Source organism: Ipomoea triloba, chromosome 1, assembly GCF_003576645.1.
Source record: "Ipomoea triloba cultivar NCNSP0323 chromosome 1, ASM357664v1".
NCBI classification, from domain to species: domain Eukaryota; kingdom Viridiplantae; phylum Streptophyta; class Magnoliopsida; order Solanales; family Convolvulaceae; genus Ipomoea; species Ipomoea triloba.
This window is the reverse complement of record NC_044916.1, coordinates 26655798-26677963: the sequence shown is the minus strand read 5'-3', so window position 1 is coordinate 26677963 and position 22166 is coordinate 26655798. Positions and strand designations below refer to the sequence as shown.

The window sequence follows — 22166 nt, the reverse complement described above, 5'->3', positions numbered from 1 at the left end:
TGCGTACATTTACACATTAGCTATTAATTAAGCAATTATTTGTCGGAATTCAAACAAGGATAACATCAGAAAACATAATCGATCCAAAACATATTTTCACTTGCACTATATAATATTTGATCTTATAATTTATATAATTATATATCGATCCAAATATTCTTAATATATTATAACAAATTCATTCTGCGCATCCGTGCATCGCACGGGTGAAAATACTAGTTCATAATAATAAAAATAGCCACGAGTTCAATTTTGCTAATTCTTTCTCATTTGAAGCCATTACACCAAGTCTTCTTAATGCGATTTACAAAATTTACATAGTAGACACTATCATGTAGTGTTTGCGATTTCTCTTGTCACATAAAAAACATTAATTATTCAACTATAATAATTCTTGTAAGTTATGGTTTGATAGTTGTACATTGCTTTTAAATTAAATTAATATCACTTAGCACGTTTATTCTGTCATCCAATTTTTTTCCTTTTTGTTTTTCATGAAGAAAAAAGAATTGATGATGGTGGGGTGTTTGAAAAATATATTATCAACCAAAACTTGACTTGTTTAATCAACTTTAACAATATGAAAGGTGAATTACACATTTTTGTATAAATATTACATTTTTAATCTTGACCCGAAATATTTCACAAACAAAAATTCAAAAAACAGTTTCAGACAAAATTTTACCTTTTAAAAATTGGCTAGGAAGAATTAAAAAAAAAAAAAAGGATTACTCTCGCAACGGATTAATTTATCCGTTAAGAGAGAGAGTCCGTGTTCAAAATTTTATACTCTCTCCCTTAAGTCTGCGCCACCGCAGTCACCGCCGATCTCCCTTAAGTCGGTGAGTTCAAAATTTTATATACGGCCTGTCTCTCTAAAACCCCCTCTTCTCAAATTATCACCGTCTCTCTCCCCCAAAACTCCCTCGTATAACAGATACTGTCTTCAATTGTCTTAAGAAGAAGATTTTTTTTTTCGAGGCATATCTGAAAGAATGGCTTCAAGACCCGTGGTTCAACGGCAAAATAGAGGAGGTAATCATAATTTCAAAGATTTTCTTATTACTATGATTCTGTAATCTCGCTCGATTGATGGGTTGATAAAGGTTAATTGGGCGTCTTGATTTTCTTGCTTTTCCAAATTTTGGACTCATTTCACCTAATCCAGGGCTGGGGAGTTGTGTTCTTGAATGCTCATGAACTGTTTGATTTATTTCATACTGGTCTCTTGATTGCGTTTTTTCAATCTTTCTTTTCATGAGTTACTAATATGTTTCTGAGTTGATGTACGGAATTGGTATTAGTTTGGTAATGGTTGGAGCAGCAAACTCGGATTCGGCAAGAATCTCATTTTTTGGTAGTACGAAGGGAAACTAAGATTGTTAGAAGTCAAATTTTATGTAAATTTATTTGATTTGGTGTAATTAGATAAAATTCATAAGAGACTCTTGTCCTTATAGATCAGAAACATTCTGTGTTAAAAGGCTTTTTTTTTGGGTGTTTGTTACTTAATGGAATGCGTTTCTTTCAATTTTTCTTATTTGATGTATGAAAACAAGGAGTGTTAAAAGCCATTTAGTCTGTAAATTTATTTGATTTGGAGTAATTTATAGATCATAACAGAACTATTCTTTGCTAAAAATTCAGATTTTTTGGGTGTTTTTTACTCGTAATGGAATACATTTCTTTTGATTTTTGTCTTCATGATTTACTAAAGTGTTTCTGATTTGATGTATGAAAAAGAGTCTTTCAATTTATTTGATGGAGTAATTAAGATGAAATTTTATAAGAGACATTAGTCTTTGTAGATAAGAAATATTGGGTGTTTTCTTGCCTAAAGTAAATGAATTGAGATTTGCAGTTGAGGGAGTCATTGCTGGGGGAATAAAGCAAATGAACATGGCGACAGAGGGAAGGAACCGCCGGGTACTTGGGGATATTCGCAATATGGTTACCCTTCGAGGGGCTGAAGGCAAGCAGCAGCTTCCTCAGGTGTCTCGCCCCCCTCACAAGGGGTTTTTGTGCACAACTGCTGGCTAATGCACAAGCTGCAGCAGCTGACAAGAACAAGGTTGGTAGCTATAATTTCCATATTCTATAGTGTTAAATGATGCTTAGGACCCATTATTAATTATTGTATGCCATGCCTCCCACCTCATCATCATGCTTTGTTGCTGTAAATCTGAAGTTCTAAAGAACTTGTCCCCTGCCTTATCTCTTTATTTGCTGCAGAAATGTATTGGTGTTGTGAATGTGGATGGAGTTGCTGCTGCAAATGGAGGTGCCTAGAAAGCCTCATTCTCAGAAGAGAGCTACTGTGAAGCCAATCAAGCCTGAAGCTGTGATTATAATCAGCCTTGACACTAAAGAAGAGGTGAAGGAAAAGAACGGCCTCCGCAAAAAGGCAGCAGCTAAAGATTCATCTAGAAAGACTTGGGGGTTGTTTATCAAAATGGAGAAATGGAGGAGTGTGAGAAAACACGGGTGAACAGTGGCATAGTACAGAACGGTCTGCGTTCGAATCTTGCTGTGCACAGTGGTCTGTTATTCTTTTTCTTTGCCTTTTCCTTTCATTGGTCTGTTATTCTTTCTCTTTGCCTTTTCCTTTTCCTCTTCTATTGTCATTGTCATTATCTTTATCATCATTATTATTATTATTATTATTATTATTATTATTATTGTTATTATTTTTCTTTTCCTTCTCTTTGCTTGTTCTTCTCCTTTGCTTTTATTATTATTATTATTATTATCTTTATCTTTATCTTTATTACGGAGTATCTTTATTATTATTAATATTAATAATAATAATAATAATATTATTATTATTATTCTCATCTTTTTTTTTTTTTCTTTTTCCTTTTTCCTTTTATTATTATTATTATTATTATTATTATCTTTATTATTATTATTATTATTATTTTCATTTTCTTTGCTTGTTCTTCTCCTTTTCTTTCGTTCTTATTATTATTATTATTATTATTATCTTTATTAATATTACTATTATTATTATTATCATTATCTTTATTAATATTAATATATTAATATTAATATTTTTTTTCTCATCTTTTTTTTTTTCTGTTTTCCTTATTATTATTATTATTGTTTTTCTTTTCATTTTCTTTGCTTGTTCTTCTCCTTTTCTTTCGTTCTTATTATTATTATTATTATTATTACTACTACTACTACTACTACTACTACTATTATCTTTATTATTATTAATATTAATATTTTTTTTCTTTTTCCCTTTTTTCGTTTATTATTATTACTACTACTACTACTACTATTATATATGGGATGATTGTATTTAATGAATTTTTTTTTTTTTTTGGAGGGGGGGGGGGGGGGGTCTGTTAGTATTCTCTTTAGTTTATTTTATTTTTTATCCACATTTGAATTCCTAAATATGTGATCCCTCTATATGTTTTTCCCTTTCTGAAGGTTTAAGTTAACAGATGCATGCTTTCAAAAAAAAAAAAAGAAGTTAACAAATGCATGAAATCAATGTATTTCGGAATGGTGTCGCATGATTCACAAAAAGCTAACATTTACTATTTTAATGCAATAGTGTACAAGGTGCACTCATATAACCGTAATGGCTTATGTGCATTGGGTTTTATGGATGATCCCTACCCGGTTCGGAATGTTTTTTTCACTGCTAAATCAGGTAATATATTTTCTATTGCTGCTTTTGTAATTTTTGTGAGAGAGGTTTCATTTCATCAAGTGCTGATTTTTATGTGCACTTTTTATATTTATAGGTCGTGGATGAGTACCAAAAAAATTTTGGTGAGACATGGAGATTTGCTCAATCTGATAGTACTCAACAATGGCCTTATTTATTTGAATCTCTAAATAAATTTCAGGTATTCTTATTACCAGATTAATGTCATCAGTGATAACTATTTCATCTTGAACCCTTTGCTTGATTAATTTAGATCACTTGCTGATAAGCTTAAGTTCCTTTCCTTTCTTAAATTTTCAGGATCCTGCAGAAGCTGACAAGCTGTTGAAAATTCAAAGGGAGTTGGATGAAACAAAAATTATTCTTGTAAGTAATGTGCTGTAATTTTACTTTCTTTCTCATTTACAATCTATGTCCTAGTTGATCTGTAATGCTTTCTGTTGGTTTCTTACAAGCTAACTGTTAACCTATCAGTTCTCTGTGATGCTAGGAAGGGCTGACATTAGTTACATTGTGTTCTTTTCTGATTGCCACAGTTATTGTTATTAGAGTGAATTCATGTTACAGAACAACTAGAAATGCTTTTGGTATTTATTAGTTTTCATGGTTATCTAAGTGACTCATATACCAGATCCATGGTTAACTCAGAAAGTTATGGCACCATTATCAAATTACCTAGATTTTTTTTTAATATTAGTTTCCATGGTATGTAAGTGACTCATATACCTTGAGGGAGTTGAGGATTGAGAGTGTGCCTTTTCTTTCTTATGTTTAATTTTGATCTTTTTCTCCCTCTACCTCTCTGTGTGCTTGTATATAATATGTTATGGAGTTTTTCCCTGTTTTCTTTGTAAAAGCCGCCGCCTACTGAAAATCAATGCCAATTCAACAGTGTGTTGCAAAAGAAGAAGAAGAAGAAATAACAGTAACTTTATTACTCAAAAATATTTCCCTGATTTATTGTAACTTTGTGGTATGAATTTCTTGCTGGCAGTGGAGTGTTCTCCATCGATTCCCACAGTTATAATTGGAATGAATGTTTCCCATGGTATTTTCAGGAATTCATTCTTTTCACACAAAAAGTATAAAGTATAACCAGCCTAACACAGTAAGCCACTATTCACTAACTGATTTATTTGAAAAGCTTTTTAATGAGAGAGTTATTTTATTAATTTCAGCTATCTGTTTACCTTTGTGAATTTGTCTCTTTTCTTTTATGCTTTGGAATAAATCTTGAATGCCTGCATGTATATATAGGATTTCACAATTGTTCTGCTTCTTAATTCTGTAATATGGGCACCAATGCACTGGAATTTGCATAATATTTGATTTTTTTGCTTTCTATCTCTTATCCTCATCCACCTTCTTCTTTTTCTTTACTTTATTCTTTTCATTAAGTGTAATGTTAATCTCTCTCTCCGTTTTGACCCTCATTCTTCATATTTTTCTTCTTGCTCTTTCTCCTCGTTTTTTTTAAATCTACTGCTACTCTCATTTTCTTCTCCTTCTTGTCATCATATTCATTCTTCTTCTTCTTCTTCATCATCATCATCCTTCTTTTATCTTCTTTTACTTCATTCCTTATTGCTATCTACCCATCCTTTTCATGTACTTTGATTTTGACAAACTGGCAGAGGCTTAACTTGTTCCATAAGTAATTGCTTCATATCTTTCTTGATGTTATAATTTATAAATTTGACTGTAATGTGTTCCTTCTTATTAGTACAGGTTACTGCAATAGTTACAACGAACCTGAAGAAAATTATTGATGTTAACTTTTATCCCGTCGATACTGCAAAGAACTCTAATTTGTGTCACTGGCCCATTGGGATTGGTGTACAAGGTCTTGCTGACACATTCATTTTACTCGGCATGGCTTTTGATTCACCAGAGGTGAACTACCTAGATGCAACAGTAATTCCTTCTTGTTGATGCATTATTTCTTTTGTTCTGATACATCATCTGATGTGCAGGCCCAGGATCTAAACAAAGAAATATTTGAAACAATATACTACCATGCTCTGAAAGCTTCTTCTGATTTGGCTGCAAAGGAAGGCCCTCTATGAAACCTATGAGGGTCAGGGTAGTCCCATAAGCAAGGTGTATGCTTAGACATTTAAGTGACTAGTACTCTGCAATTTTTTTGCTTTAATCAGAGTAGTCATTGCTAGTTAAATTTGTCAGAGTTTATATATGATTTTGTAATGGTTACACCTATAGATAGGTTTCTGATTAAATTGATTGATTTTATTGTTCAGGGTACCCTCCAGCCAGATATGTGGGTAGTCACCCCCTCAAATCAATGGGATTGGGTTGCTCTTCGAGCAATGATAGAAAAGAATGAAGTAAGGAATTCCCTTCTTGTAGCCAAATTCTTGGAAATAATGAATGCTTTGAGCCATAGACTTCCAACATTTACACCTGCAGAGTTCTAAGGTTTCTTTGCCCACCAGATTCTGATTTCACATTTTAGTTTGCTACCTATCCAATTCTAACAAACATTTACAACTGTTGTATTTTGGCAGTGTTGAATTTGTTGTGGTAAACAAACATCTTCTTCATGACTTAACTGGGATGGGTCTTTGGTCACCACTTAAGTAATGTGCTGTAATTTTACTTTCTTTCTCATTTACAATCTATGTCCTAGTTGATTTGTAATGCTTTCTGTTGGTTTCTTACAAGCTAACTGTTAACCTATAAGTTCTCTGTGATGCTAGGAAGGGCTGACATTAGTTACATTGTGTTCTTTTCTGATTGCCATTAGAGTGAATTCATGTTACAGAACAACTAGTCATGCTTTTGGTATTTATTAGTTTTCATGGTTATCTAAGTGAACTCAGAAAGTTGTGGCACCATTATTAAATTACCTAGATTTTTTTTTAATATTAGTTTCCATGGTTATGTAAGTGACTCATATACCTTGAGGGAGTTGAGGATTGAGAGTGTGCCTTTTCTTTCTTTTGTTTAATTTTGATCTTTTTCTCCCTCTCTCTGTGTGCTTGTATATAATATGTTAATGGAGTTTTTCCCTGTTTTCTTTGTAGCGGCCCAATGGCGAAAATCAATGCCAATTCAACAGTGTATTGCAAAAAAAAAAGAAGAAGAAGAAATAACAGTAACTTTATTACTCAAAAATATTTCCCTGATTTACTGTAACTTGGTGGTATGAATTTCTTGCTGGCAGTGGAGTGTTCTCCATCGATTCCCACAGTTATAATTGGAATGGATGTTTCCCATGGTATTTTCAGGAATTCATTCTTTTCACACAAAAAAGTATAACCAGCCTGTCACAGTAAGCCACTATTCACTAACTGATTTATTTGAAAAGTTTTTTAATGGATAGATAGTTATTTTATTAATTTCAGCTTTCTGTTTACCTTTGTGAATTTGTCTCTTTTCTTTTATGCTTTGAAATAAATCTTGAATGCCTGTATATATAGGATTTCACAATTGTTCTGCTTCTTAATTCTGTAATATGGGCACCAATGCACTGGAATTTGCATAATATTTGATTTTTTTGCTTTCTATCTCTTATCCTCATCCACCTTCTTTTTCTTCTCTTTATTCTTTTCATTACAGTGTAATGTTTATCTCTCTCTCTCGGTTTTGACCCTCATTCTTCATTTTCTATATTCCTTCATCTTCTTTTATTTCCTTGTATTTTTCTTCCTATTTTTCTTCTTGCACTTTCTCCTTGTTTTTTAAATCTACTGCTACTCTCATTTTTTTCTCCTTCTTATCCTCATATTCATTCTCTTTCTTCTTCCTTTTCTTCTTCTTCTTCTCTTTCTCATCGTCATCTCATTTTCTCTCTCTTTTTCTTCTTTTTCCTTCATGTTCTCCATCATTTCCTAAAATAATTCTCATACTTTTTTTTTCCCCTTCATTACTCTAATAATTCTCTCTTTTTATTATTATCCTCATCATCCTTCTTTATCTTCTTTTAGTTCATTCCTTATTGTTATCTACTCATCCTTTTCATAATTTCACTCCTATTGTTTCCTCCCACCTATCTTCCCATTTCATTCTTCTTTATCTACTCTTTCTTGCTCTCCTCTTTCTCTTTTTATTCTGCATTTCTCTCTATATCCTTCCTCTTCTCTCTTATTTTCCTTCTATTTTTTCTTCTTTTCATTTTCCCCTTTTATTGTCTGTTTTGACCTTTTTTCCCTTTTATATATCTTTAATTTTTATCCTCTCCTTTCCTTCTCATTCTCCAAATTCTCTTTGTCTTTTTATTAATCTTCCTCTTCCTCCTCCTTCCATCTCTTATTCGTCTTGCTATTTTTCTGCTTTCTACTCCTTTTCCTCATCTACATTCGCTTCTCATTTGTGCGTGTTTATCTTTCTCATGGTGTGGTATTATTCTTATCCTTCTTGTCCTCATATTCATTCTCTTTCTTCTAGTTCCTTCATTTTCTCCATCCATTCTTAAAATAATTCTCATACTTTTTTTTCCGTTATTACTCTTATAATTCTTATGATTCGTTATTATCCTCATCATCCTTCTTTATCTTCTTTTAGTTTATTCCTTATTAAACTACTCATCCTTTTCATATATTTTGATTTTGACAAACTGGCAGAGGCTTGACTTGTTCCATAAGTAATTGCTTCATGTCTTTCTTGATGTTATAATTTATAAATTTGGCTGAAATGTGTTCCTTCTTATTAGTACAGGTTACTGCAATAGTTACAACGAATCTGAACATAATTATTGATGTTAACTTTCATCCCGTCAAAACTGCTAAGAACTCTAATTTGTGACGGGCCCAATGGGATTGGTGTCCAAGGTCTTGCTGACACATTCATTTTACTCGGCATGGCTTTTGATTCACCAGAGGTGAACTACCTTGATGCAACAGTAATTCCTTCTGGTTGATGCATTATTTCTTTTGTTCTGATACATCATCTGATGTTCAGGCCCAGGATCTAAACAAAGAACCATGCTCTGAATGCTTAAGAACCAGATTATATATGAGGATGGATCTGTGCAGAAAATCCCTGAAATTTCTGACGAGCTTAAATTAATCTACAAGTAATTCTCTCATCCATTTTATTCTTTCATATTCTTCTCTCCATTCATTGGCTAATACAGAGTATAATGTACTCATGTTAGGACTGTTTGGGAGATCAAGCAAAGGACTTTGGTTGATATGGGTGCTGATCGTGATGCTACATAGACCAGAGCCAAAGCCTTATTGCCATCTTCTATTTAATTTCCTTCAACTTACTAATATTGTAATGCTTCCTTGCTTTGCAGTAGTTTGAAATGTAAGTAACCATTTTTATTTTTTTTAATTGTTTTTTCAGGATTTATTGGAGATGAATGTTTCTTTGAGAATGAAACATGTTTTAGAGACCGATAACAATTTGATGAACAAAAGGCTCTTGCTCTACAAGTAGGTTTTGTCACTCTTATTTTTCTTCCTCCTACTTATCTTCCATTTCATTCCTCTTTATCTGCTACTATTTTTTCTTCTCCTTTTTTTCTTTTTCTTTCACATTATTCTATATCCTTCCCCTTTCTTAGTTTTCTCCTATTTTTTCATTCTCTTCTTTTTCCCCTTCTATTCTTTTTTTCACCTTTATCCCTTATAATCTTTAATTTTTATCCTCTACTTTTTTTCTCATTCTCCAAATTTTCTTAATTCTCAACCTTATCGTCCTTTTATTTCTCTTTCCTTTCCTTCTTATTCCATCTCTTATTCTGTCTTGTTATTTTTCTACTTTTTATTTCTCATCCAACTTCCCTTCTCATTTCTGCGTGTTTATCTTTCTTTTATATTTTGAACCTCATTTCTCTTTTTTCCTTTTTCTTCGTCGTCTCTTGTTTTTTTTTTTGTTATTATCTTTTACTTCAAAATTTTCATTCTTCTCTTTTTTTCGTTCTAATATTCATCATGTTCTTTCTTTTTATTCTACCCGTTTATTGCTTTTTAATTTTCTTCTTTTCCCCATCTTTCTTATTCGTTTCTCTTTCTTTCATGTTCTCCATCCTTTCTTATCCACTCTCATTCCCGTTTGTTCCCTTCTCGTTTTTCTTTGTTGACCTTCTCTCTCTCTCTCTCTCTATATATATATATATAGAGAGAGAGAGAGAGAGAGAGAGAGAACTCAGAATCACCCGCCTAGGAAGAACTGAGAACGTTTCGCAGCGCACCACGTGTCTATATGTAGTTGCAGCTAACGTTATAACTAGGTGGCACTTAGTTGCATGAATTATTAACAAGTAGTTACTTGCACTTGTAAGTGTAAATATGTGCAGAAGTGCAAGTAAAATGTATTACAGGTGCAATTAAATTGTACACTGAGCATCAATACTAAGTGCACCTAATATTATAACTAGGTGCACCTAATGTTATAACTAGGTGCACCTAATGTTTTAATTAGGTGCACTTAGGTACATGAATGTTAACAAGGTAAATTACTTGCACATGTAAGTGAAAATAGGTGCACAAGTGCAAGTAAAATGTATTGCATGTGCAAGCCTTTTTTTAGGTGTTTATAGATCAGAAACATTCTGTGTTAGAAAGCCTTTTTTTAGGTTTTTGTTACCTAATGGAATGCGTTTCTTTCAATTTTTCTGATTTGATGTATGAAAATAAGGAGTGTTAAAAGCCAATTAGTCTGTAAATTTATTTGATTTGGAGTAATTTATAGATCAGAAGTCAGAACAGAAGTATTCTTTGCTAAAAATTCGGATTTTTTGGGTGTTTGTTACTCGTAATGGAATACATTTCTTTTTATTTTTGTCTTCGTGATGTTTACTAAAGTGTTTCTGATTTGGTGTATGAAAAAGAGTCTTTCAATTTATTTGACGGAGTAATTAAGATGAAATTTTATAAGAGACATTAGTCTTTGTAGATCAGAAATATTGGGTGTTTTCTTGCCTAACGTAAATGAATTGAGATTTGCAGTTGAGGGAGTCGTTGCTGGGGAATAAAGCAAAAGAACATGGCGGCAGAGGGAAGGAACCGCCCGGTACTTAGGGATATTGGCAATATGGTTACCCTTTGAGGGGCTTAAGGCAATCAGGTGTCTCGCCCCCTCACAAGGGATTTTTGTGCACAACTGCTGGCTAATGCACAAGCTGCAGCAGCTGACAAGAACAAGGTTGGTAGCTATAATTTCCCTATTCAAGCTGGCTAATTATTGTATGCCATGCCTCCCACCTCATCATCATGCTTTGTTGCTGTAAATATGAAGTTCTAAAGAACTTGTCCCCTGCCTTAATCTCTTGATTTGCTGCAGAAATGTATTGGTGCTGTGAATGTGGATGGAGTTACTGCTGCAAATGGAGGTGCCTAGAAAGCCTCATTCTCAGAAGAGAGCTATTGTGAAGCCAATCAAGCCTGAAGCTGTGATTGTAATCAGCCTTGACACTAAAAATGGAGAAATGGAGTACACTCAATCAGCCTCTGCAGAAAGGTAGCAGCTGAAGATTCATCTAGAAAGACTTGGGGGTTGTTTACCAAAATGGAGAAATGGAGGAGTGTGAGAAAACATGGGTGAACAATGGCATAGTACGGAGAGGTTTGGGTTCAAATCTTGCTGTGCACATTGGTGTTATTCTTTTTCTTTGCCTTTTCCTTTTCCTCTTCTTTTGTTATTATTATTATTATTATTATTATTATTATTATTATTATTTTTCTTTTCCTTGTCTTTGCTTCTTCTTCTTATTATTATTATTATTATTTTCTTTATTATTGTTACTATTATTATTATTATCTTTATTACGGAGTATCTTTATTATCTTTATTATTATTAATATTAATAATAATAATAATAATATTATTATTATTATTATTATTATTATTATTCTCATATTTTATCTTTCTTTTTTCTTTTTCCTTTTTTCTTTTATTATTATTATTATTATTATTATTATTATTATTATTATTATTATCTTTGTTATTAATATTATTATTATTTTTTTTCTTTTCATTTTCTTTGCTTGTTCTTCTCTTTTTCTTTCGTTGTTATTATTATTATTATTATTATTATTATTATTATTATTATCTTTATTATTATTATCTTTATTATTATTATTATTATTATTATTAATATTTTTTTTCTCATCTTTTTTCTTTTTTTTTTTTCCTTTTTCCTTTATTATTATTATTATTATTATTATTATTATTATTATCTTTATTAATATTATCTTTATTATTATTTATATTAATATTAATATTAATATTTTTTTCTCATCTTTTTTCTTTTTTCCTTTTTCCTTTTTCCTTTTATTATTATTATTATTATTATTATTATTATTATTATTATTATTATTATTTTTTCTTTTCATTTTCTTTGCTTGTTCTTCTCCTTTTCTTTCGTTCTTCTTTTTCTTTTTATTATTATTATTATTATTATTATTATTATTATTATTATTATTATTATTATTACTATTATTATTATTATCTTTATTATTATTAATATTAATATATCTTTTTTATATGGGGATGATTGTATTTAATGAAAAAATTATAGAAATGAAAAACTGGATGAATAGGGAATGAAAATTAGAAAATTGGAGAAATGGATAACTGGAGGAATGGAGATGGAGAAATGGAAAACTGGAAATGGAAATTGCAACTCTCACTGCTCGAAGCAAGGTTGATTGAGACTCATTCTCTGTTAATCTCATCTCTCTGAATGAATGAAAGTCTTTTGTTTCTGTTGATTGAATAATTGGAGTTTTCTTTGGACTTTTATTGTTTTTGCATAGGCTGCTTGTGGACTGAACATTAAATTACCAAAGGAGAAGATTGAAGATATTGATGCTGGAGATGTGTACAATGAGTTGGCAGTTGTGGAGTATGCAGAAGACACTTACAAGTTCTACAAGGAAGCTGAGGTAAATCACATTCTGTCATTTATACTCTTTGATTAATGAATTTGAGCTTCTCTAAATGTTAGATGTGTTTACTGTATAGCGCAAGATTCTATGTTTGATTGTTCTATTAATTATCATTGGCTATTTTTGAAATTACTGTATAGGGCTGTGTTTACTGTATAGGGCTAAATCAATGTCAATATTCTTTGGGGGGTCTGTTAGTATTCTCTTTAGTTTATTTTATTTTTTATCCACGTTTGAATTCCTAAATATGTGATCCCTCTATCTGTTTTTCCCTTTTCTGAAGGTTTAAGTTAACAGATGCATGAAATCAATGTATTTCGGAATGGTATCGCATGATTCGCAAAAAGCTAGCATTCATTATTTTAATGCAATAGAGTACAAGGTGCATTCATATAACCGTAATGGCTTATGTGCGTTGGGTTTTATGGATGATCCCTACCCGGTTCGAAGTGCTTTTTCAATGCTAAATCAGGTAATATATTTTCTATTGCTGATGTTTGTAATTTTTGTGAGAGAGGTTCCATTTCATCAAGTGCTGATTTTTATGTGCAATTTTTATATTTATAGGTCGTGGATGAGTACCAAAAAAATTTTGGTGAGACATGGAGATTTGCTCAATCTGATAGTACTCAACAATGGTCTTATTTATTTGAAGCTCTAAATAAATTTCAGGTATCTTGTTAGTTCAATTTTCTTATTACCAGATTAATGTCATCAGTGATAACTAATTTCATCTTGAACCCTTTGCTTGATTAATTTAGATCACTTGCTGATAAGCTTAAGTTCATTTCCTTTCTTAATTTTTCAGGATCTTGCGGAAGCTGACAAGCCGTTGTGAGTAATGTGCGGTAATTTTATTCTTTCTCATTTACAATCTATGTCCTAGTTGATCTGTAATGCTTTCTGTTGGTTTCTTACAAGCTAACTGTTAACCTAAGTTCTCTGTGATGCTAGGAAGGGCTGACATTAGTTACATTGTGTTCTTTTCTGATTGCCATTAGAGTGAATTCATGTTACAGAACAACTAGAATGCTTTTGGTATTTATTAGTTTTCATGGTTATCTAAGTGACTCATATACCAGATCCATGGTTAACTCAGAAAGTTGTGGCACCATTATCAAATTACCTAGATTTTTTTTTATTTTTTTTTAATATTAGTTTCCATGGTTATGCAAGTGACTCATATACTTTGAGGGAGTTGAGGATTGAGAGTGTGCCTTTTCTTTCTTATATTTAATTTTGATCTTTTTCTCCTTCTCTCTGTGTGCTTGTATATAATATGTTATGGAGTTTCTTTCCCTGTATTCTTTGTAGCGGCTCAACGGCTACTGAAAATCAATGCCAATTCAACAGTGTGTTGCAAAACAAGAAGAAGAAGAAATAACAGTAACTTTATTACTCAAAAATATTTCCCTGATTTATTGTAACTTGGTGGTATGAATTTCTTGCTGGCAGTGGAGTGTTCTCAATCGATTCCCACAGTTATAATTGGAATGGATGTTTCCCATGGTATTTTCAGGAATTCATTCTTTTCACACAAAAAGTATTAAGTATAACCAGCCTGACACAGTAAGCCACTATTCACTAACTGATTTATTTGAAAAGCTTTTTAATGAGAGATAGTTATTTTATTAATTTCAGCTTTCTGTTTACCTTTGTGAATTTGTCTCTTTTCTTTTATGCTTTGGAATAAATCTTGAATGCCTGCATATATAGGATTTCACAATTGTTCTGCTTAATTTTGTAATATGGGCACCAATGCACTGGAATTTGCATAAATATTTGATTTTTTTGCTTTCTATCTCTTATCCTCATCCACCTTCTTCTTTTTCTTCTCTTTATTCTTTTCATTAAAGTGTAATGTTTATCTCTCTCTCCGTTTTGACCCTCATTCTTCATTTTCTATATTCCTTCATATTCTCTTTTTTCCTTGTCTTTTGCTTCCTATTTTTCTTCTTGCTCTTTCTCCTGGTTTTATAAATCTACTGCTACTCTCATTTTTTCTCCTTCTTATCCTCATATTCATTCTCTTTCTCATCGTCATCTCATTTTCTCTCTCTTTTTCTTCTTTTTTCCTTCTTTTTCCTTCATGTTCTCCATCCTTTCCTAAAATAATTCTCATACTTTTTTTTTTCCCTTCATTACTCTAATAATTCTCTACTTTTATTATTATCCTCATCATCCTTCTCTATCTTCTTTTAGTTCATTCCTTATTGTTATTTACTCATCCTTTTCATAATTTCACTCCTATTGTTTCCTCCTACCTATCTTCCCATTTCATTCTTCTTTATCTACTCTTTCTTGTTCTCCTCTTTCTCTTTTTATTCTGCATTTCTCTCTATACCCTTCCTCTTCTTTCTTATTTTCCTTCTATTTTTTCTTCTTTTCATTTTCCCCTTTTATTTGTCTGTTTTGACCTTTTTTCCCTTTTATATATCTTTAATTTTTATCCTCTCCTTTCCTTCGCATTCTCCAAATTCTCTTTGTCTTCTTATTAATCTTCCTCTTCCTTCTCCTTCCATCTCTTATTTGTCTTGTTATTTTTCTGTTTTCTACCCCTTTTCCTCATCTACATTCCCTTCTTATTTGTGCGTGTTTGTCTTTCTCATGGTGTGTGGTATTATTCTTATCCTTTCTTGTCCTCATATTCATTCTCTTTCTTCTTGTTCCTTCATTTTCTCCATCCATTCCTAAAATAATTCTCATACTTATTTTTCTGTCATTACTCTTATAATTCTTATGATTCCTTATTATCCTCATCATCCTTCTTCATCTTCTTTTAGTTTATTCCTTATTAAACTACTCATCCTTTTTCATATATTTTGATTTTGATAAACTGGCAGAGGCTTGACTTGTTCCATAAGTAATTGCTTCATATCTTTCTTGATGTTATAATTTATAAATTTGGCTGAAATGTGTTCCTTCTTATTAGTACAGGTTACTGCAATAACGAACCTGTACATAATTATTGATGTTAACTTTTATCCCGTTGAAACTGTAAAGAACTCTAATTTGTGACAGGCCCATTAGGATTGGTGTCCAAGGTCTTGCTGACACATTTATTTTACTCCGCATGGCTTTTGATTAACCAGAGGTGAACTACCTAGATGCAACAGTAATTCCTTCTTGTTGGTGCATTATTTCTTTTGTTCTGATACATCATCTGATGTGCAGGCCCAGGATCTAAACAAAGAACCATGCTCTGAAAGCTTAAGAACCAGATTATATATGAGGATGGATCTGTGCAGAAAATCCCTGAAATTCCTGACGAGCTTAAATTAATCTACAAGGAATTCTCTCATCCATTTTATTCTTTCATATTCTTCTCTCCATTCATTGGCTAATACAGAGTATAATGTACTCATGTTAGGACTGTGGGAGATCAAGCAAAGGACTTTTGTTGATATGGCTGCTGATCGTGATGCTACATAGACCAGAGCCAAAACCTTAACATCCATATGGACCAACCCAATTTTGGAAAGCTTACTTCCATGCATTTTTATGCTTGGTCTAGGGTATGTTATCTGAGTTCATATCACTCCATATCTCCGACTGATTCGTCTGATCTCAGTGTTTTGATCGACGACGTTATTTACACGGACACGCAGGGTCTGAAAACTGGAATGTATTGGCTGATGGTATCAAGTTCACTGTTGATACTTCCATGCTCAAAGTGGCCCCCCATTGCTGCTATCATTTCCTCTTATTGCCATCTTCTATTTAATCTCCTTCAACTTACTAATATTGTAATGCTTCCTTGCTTTGCAGGAGTTTTGAAATGTAAGTAACAATTTTTATTTTTTTTAATTGTTTTTTCAGGATTTATTGGAGATGAATGTTTCTTTGAGAATGAAACATGTTCTAGAGACCGATAACAATTTGATGAACAAAAGGCTCTTGCTCTGCAAGTAGGTTTTGTCACTCTTATTTTTCTTCCTCCTACTTATCTTCCATTTCATTCCTCTTTATCTGCCACTATTTTTTCTTCTCCTCTTTTTCTTTTTCTTTCACATTATTCTATATCCTTCCCCTTTCTTATTTTTCTCCTATTTTTCATTCTTTTCTTTTTCCCCTTCTATTCTTTTTTCACCTTTTTCCCTTATAATCTTTAATTTTTATCCTCTACTTTTTTTTCTCATTCTCCAAATTTTCTTAATTCTCAACCTTATCCTCGTTTTATTTTTCTTTCCTTTCCTTCTTATTCCATCTCTTATTCCGTCTTGTTATTTTTCTGTTTTTTATTCCTCATCCAACTTCCCTTCTCATTTCTGCGTGTTTATCTTTCTTTTATATTTTGAACCTCATTTCTCTTTTTCCCTTTTTCTTCATCGTCTCTTGTTTTTTTTTTTTTTTTGTTATTATCTTTTACTTCAAAATTCTTCTCTTTTTCGTTCTAATATTCATCATGTTCTTTCTTTTTATTCTATCCGTTTATTGCTTTTTAATAATTTTCTTCTTTTCCCCATCTTTCTTATTTGTTTCTCTTTTTTCTTTTTCTTTCATGTTCTCCATCCTTTCTTATCCACTCTCATTCCCATTTGTTCAGGTGAGAATCACCCGCCCAGGAGAGAACTGAGAATGTTTCGCAGCGCACCATGTGTCCATATGTAGTTGCACCTAACGTTATAACTAGGTGGCACTTAGTTGCATGAATGTTAACAAGTAATTACTTGCACTTGTAAGTGTAAATATGTGCAGAAGTGTAAGTAAAATGTATTACATGTGCAATTAAATTGTACACTGAGCATCAATACTAAGTGCACCTAATATTATAATTAGGTGCATCTAATGTTATAATTAGGTGCACTTAGGTACATGAATGGTAACAAGGTAAATTACTTGCACTTGTAAGTGAAATAGGTGCGCAAGGGCAAGTAAAATGTATTACATGTGCAAGTAAAATGTACGCTGAGCTCAATACTAAGTGTATTTAATGTTATAACTAGTTGCACATAACGTACTAAGTAGGTGCACCTATGCATGAATGTTAACAAGACAAATTATTTGAACTTGTAAGTGAAACTAGGTACACTTATAACACAATTACTTGCACCAAAATTCGAGTTATTTATGAATATGCGACCACGTCGTTTTTTAAAAATTACATCTGATTCGTTGATTTTGACATGTGACCGGTTGTGAAGCGTTCTCAATTCTCTCTTGGGCGACGGTTCCCACCAGAGCGCGCCTATATATATATATATAATTTTTATCATCTCTTTTCTTTTTTATTCTCCAACCTCTCCACTTCTCATCTCTCGTCTTTTTGTTTCTCTTCCCCTTCTTTCTCCTTTGGTCCTCATCTTTTCGCTTTGTTTTATTCCCATCCACCTTCTTCTTTTTCTTCTCTTTATTCTTTTCGTTCATCTTTCTCTCCATTTTCACCATCATTCTTCATTTTCCATTTTCCTTCATTTTCAGTTTTGTTCCTTTTTTTCTTTTTCCTATTTATCTTCTTGCTATTTCTTCTCATTTTTTAGTATACTGCTACTCTCTCTCTTTTTTGCTCCTTCTTGTCCTCATATTCATTCTCTTTCTTCTTAATATAAACCCCCTCTTTCTCTTTTTTTTTTTTTGAGTACTATTGACCCCGTCTCTTCTTTCTTTCTTTCTTCTTCATTTTCTTTTTCTCATCTTCCTCTCTTTTCTCTTATTTTTTCCTTTATGATCTTCATCCTTTCCTAAAATAACTCTTATGCTTTTTTTCTTTTGGAGCTTCTCGACGCGTTGAGCTAATTCGGAGTGAAATCGGGGTAATTAGTGAAATCGGGGTAATTTTGCCTCTTCCCGATGCATCGAGAATCCTCTTGCGACACATATCTTATTTGTAGGCTTATTTTGATCATTTTCCCTTCTGATATGGACTTTGATGTCTTCATAAGAGTTTGTATCCATTTAGATCTTCTCTTCAATGGCGCAAGAATCACCTCATTAAGATATTCTTAGGCTAAGATATGGTCCAAATACGAATAGCGATCAATTTGTGCGAGAATTTTAATTTCTTACTCTTTCGTTCCACTTTTGCCTTGGTTTGTCCAAGTGATCAAAACTATTGAAGACACCACTCTTTAGTTCCCTTTAAAGTATTTTAGTCACCTCTTTAACTTCATCTTAGCTCTTATTGACTCGAGAATCATTCAAAATGCCATGAAAGAGGCATACAATTGTCTTTCAGTTTTACAATTTATACACCTAAGAATATAAACAAATTAATTAAGGTACATTTTGCATAAAGTCAACATAAATACACTTATCAACATCTGACAGATTAGGTGGATGTCGCAGTCGACGATCGGCACCTTGGTAAAGTCGGCAATCTCGTTAAACAGCGAAGTAAGCAGTTCTGGGCTTCTAGGTTCTCTATTCTTGCGTCGCAACAAGGGAAGAGAGGTTTTGACGTTAATTGAAATTTTAGGTTTTGACTCTTTTTTAATCTGACGATCTGGCTTGACAGTCTGATGGGTTAGCCCAACTCAACCCAATAGCTTTATATGGCTAGTTCAATTAGCTTGCTTTTTATTGGGTTGATTTTTTTTGGGTTTTAACCCTATAACTTTTAGAGCTTATTGGGCCAGCCTTTTGGTTTTGGGATAAATAGCATCCTTATAAAAAATACTTTTTTTTTTATATCAGAATCACTCATAATATTGTTACTAAACATTTTTTTACAATCTGCTGGTCAAACCTGCTAATACAATCCGCTATCTGATAAGCGCTAACGCTGATTGCCAAACAAGCCCATATAGTATGAATATGTTAGAGTGTTTAAAAAAATTCAATATATCAGCCAATGTAATTGCTGACTCTCTTACTAGAGCTTCTTGCTCGTATATTGGTCAGGAGGTGTAGGACGCAGATATTCCTCATTGTATTCGTGATTTGATTTCGCAGTAATAGTTCACTTTGATAGTTGTTTTTTTTTTTTTAATCTAATATAAAATTTAACATGAACTTTGGTCAATTAATTAGATTCACGTATTAGGTATTGATGAAATGGTACACCAAATTTACAATATATATTCAACATATATGAGAAACTATGCCTATTATTGTCCTTTTGAAGGAGGATTTGGTTTTGTTTTTGAATGTGCACTACGCCAAGGCACTAAAATTGCAATGAAGGACACTAGGAGACTAGATCGAATCAATAATTCATTTTTTGTGGAATTGGTAATAAGAGGAAGTATGGATCACGCCAATTAATAGGGTTATTTTTTTTTTTGAAAGAACCAATTAATAGGGTTCTGTGTTGCAAAAACTAGGGTGCTTCCCTCTAAAACTATTATTGCACCAGTTAGCCCAACATTTCTACCACATGTCATAGTTATGCATTCTTGAAATATTTATTTTTATGAAAAATTTGATAACCTTGCATTGATATATGTCAGGATACATAATGATACATTGATAAACTCTGAAACACTAATTTAAAAATACATATTTGACATTGGACTATTTGCGCAATGAGCGCGTGATAGCTAATAGAACAAATAAATTTATAAGGCCTACATATTTTTATGAAAGAAATAAATATGTTTGGTAAGTTTGGTAAGTGGAGTTGTGGAGGTGAGGAAATTCATAAATGAAAATGATGATAAGTATAAGGGATACTCATTTATTTTGATGACGACATTTTCTATCTACGGTGTCGGCTCTAAATTCATTCAATGCATAATGGAGAAATGTTTCATACGAGAAAATAATTAATCGAAAAGCATATTCTCTCCCTAATCCATATGTTTTCCATATTCGAAGAAAGTAGTGTTAATTTTTTAGTGACAATTTTTTAAAGTTAAAAAATTATAATTGAGATAAATTTTTATGGGAATATTAAACTTAGAACATCTCCAATAGTTGTATTTTTTGAAAAGTTTTTGCATGGGTAACTAGGAAAGGAAAAAAGGGAGAAAAAAAAAGCAAAACAAAATCTGAAAAGATATCGCATTAACGCGCATAACCGTCTACACGTCCGATTTGGCACTTCGGGTGCGTCTCACGCGCACTAAATAGATTTATTATGTTTTTAGATGAGTCCACAATTGAGATAAAAAAAAAATCAATTCTCCTGCAAAATTCAAAATTTTCTCTCCTTTCACTCCGACCCGGGATACAATGCCTCAAAACTCTCCTAAAAATCATGCCTAAAACACAGATGGATGCACTTAATCATTTTTGTCATTGAGTCTTTATGTGTTTGATTTCTTTCCAAATGCATTAGACTAGCAACACACCTGTAATTGGAGGCAATTGCAAGATGCTGTATCATTTTTCACTTTCTTATTCATTTTTTTAAAAAATATTTATACGATGATGTGTTTTACCCTGCTTGCAAAATTTGTAAGCATTGCAAACAAATGTACACTGCAGAGAGAAATACTAGGTTTTCAAGTTTCAATTTGGCTTTATTAATTAATTAAAATATTATTATATATTACTCACTTCGTCTCATTTTATGTGTTTGGTTGCGTTAACGAGGTTTGACTGAATTATTTTTAATTCAATTTTTTTATAATACTAAATTTAGTGTTAGTATATAAAATTTATATATTTAGAAACTACATTAAAGGTACTATTAAACATAAAAAAAATTAAAATATTTTAAAATACTATAAAGAAAATAAGCAAAAAGAAAGATTTGGTTTGACTAGTAAATACTCCCCGTCCCATTTTGTTTGTCTGGTTCAGTTAACAATGTTTGACTGGAATTATTTTTAAATTTAATTTTTTATAATATTATGTTTAGTATTAATTTATAAAATTTATATATTTAAAAACTATATTAAAAGTACTATTAAACACAAAAAATTAAATTTAAAATAATTAAAAATTATTTTAAAAAATAAGCAATAAAGAAAGGGTTGGTTTGACCAATAAATAGTAAACAAGACATACAAAAATGAGACAGAGAGAGTAGTAAATATGACGGGTAAAATGTGATAAATGGAGTATTATTATATTATATTTCGAGAGTGAGTTAAAATTGTAGGAATACAGAGAATATATTGGGCGAATTACAAATATGATAATAGGAGGTACTATTAAAATTACGAGAATATTAAGATGTGAATAATGTTTGTAATAATTTTTTATGACAGAGTCACTTTGCCAACATTTGTATAGTTTGATTGCATTCTTTCTGATGGCATATTGGAATAAAAAATCAAAAAGAGAGTTTGCGGAGGCCATCCATATCAATGCATATTGTGGAGTTCATGTCAGTTTATTATCTTGATGGTGCAAAGCTGAACTGATGTGGAGGCCAAATAAAAATGAAATAAGTTCTCAATTCATGTCAGAAAAGGGAAGAACTAAAAAAAAAAAAATGCCGCCCAAACTCAGCTCGTTGTGCGCAACATTGCGCCCCAGCGGGCGCGTGGGGCGCATCAGAGTGGCCACCAGCTGGCGGCCCTGACTAAAGCCAACCTTTTTATTTTTTTATTTTTTTTTGTTTGATTTTATTTTTTTATTTTTTCTTTTTTTCATTTTCTTCTTCGCACTTTCTCTTTCCTAATCACACTTACAAAAACTCCTCAATTACCGCGAAAAAACTCCAGCTCTTATGTAGTTGTTGAAATAAAGAGGCCAATCACCATTCACCAATGCCGAGTTGCCAAGTGTGAGAATTTA

At 31.9% G+C, this 22166-nt stretch overlaps 1 protein-coding gene across 28 annotated transcripts; it reads left to right on the top strand.

Annotated features, from left to right (window-relative positions):
• The first annotated feature begins 766 nt into the window (after window positions 1-766).
• Window positions 767-19134, top strand: LOC116014661 (ribonucleoside-diphosphate reductase large subunit-like). 28 transcript variants are annotated; one of them, XR_004097455.1, is made up of 19 exons: window positions 5768-5782; window positions 5941-6118; window positions 6208-6279; window positions 6727-6974; window positions 8355-8522; window positions 8603-8717; window positions 8799-9081; window positions 10600-10795; window positions 10934-11215; window positions 12408-12536; window positions 12823-13011; window positions 13107-13211; window positions 13348-13387; window positions 13854-14108; window positions 15561-15633; window positions 15714-16054; window positions 16148-16285; window positions 16359-16447; window positions 18807-19134. XR_004097455.1 is itself a non-coding variant. In XM_031254617.1 (9 exons), the coding sequence occupies exons 4-8, from the start codon at window positions 3593-3595 to the stop codon at window positions 5746-5748; spliced, it is 501 nt and encodes a 166-aa protein (XP_031110477.1). In that variant the 5' UTR covers window positions 767-1035; window positions 1862-2071; window positions 2233-2539; window positions 3566-3592; the 3' UTR covers window positions 5749-5782; window positions 5941-6020. The 28 variants fall into 28 exon arrangements, 1 of the variants encoding a protein (XP_031110477.1); XR_004097454.1 differs by lacking the exon at window positions 18807-19134 and adding an exon at window positions 18255-18557; XR_004097464.1 differs by lacking the exon at window positions 18807-19134 and adding an exon at window positions 17086-17272 and having other exon boundaries at window positions 6727-6845; window positions 6931-6974; window positions 8360-8522; window positions 16148-16447.
• Window positions 19135-22166: the final 3032 nt, after the last annotated feature.

Excerpts from the sequence above, each read along its gene's own strand:
- LOC116014661 (XM_031254617.1), top strand. The coding sequence starts at position 3,593 with ATGGCTTATGTGCATTGGGTTTTATGGATGATCCCTACCCGGTTCGGA. Across the intron at positions 3,864-3,982 it reads AATCTCTAAATAAATTTCAG|GATCCTGCAGAAGCTGACAA; the intron begins GTATTCTTATTA and ends TTAAATTTTCAG. Across the intron at positions 4,049-5,410 it reads ATGAAACAAAAATTATTCTT|GTTACTGCAATAGTTACAAC; the intron begins GTAAGTAATGTG and ends TTATTAGTACAG.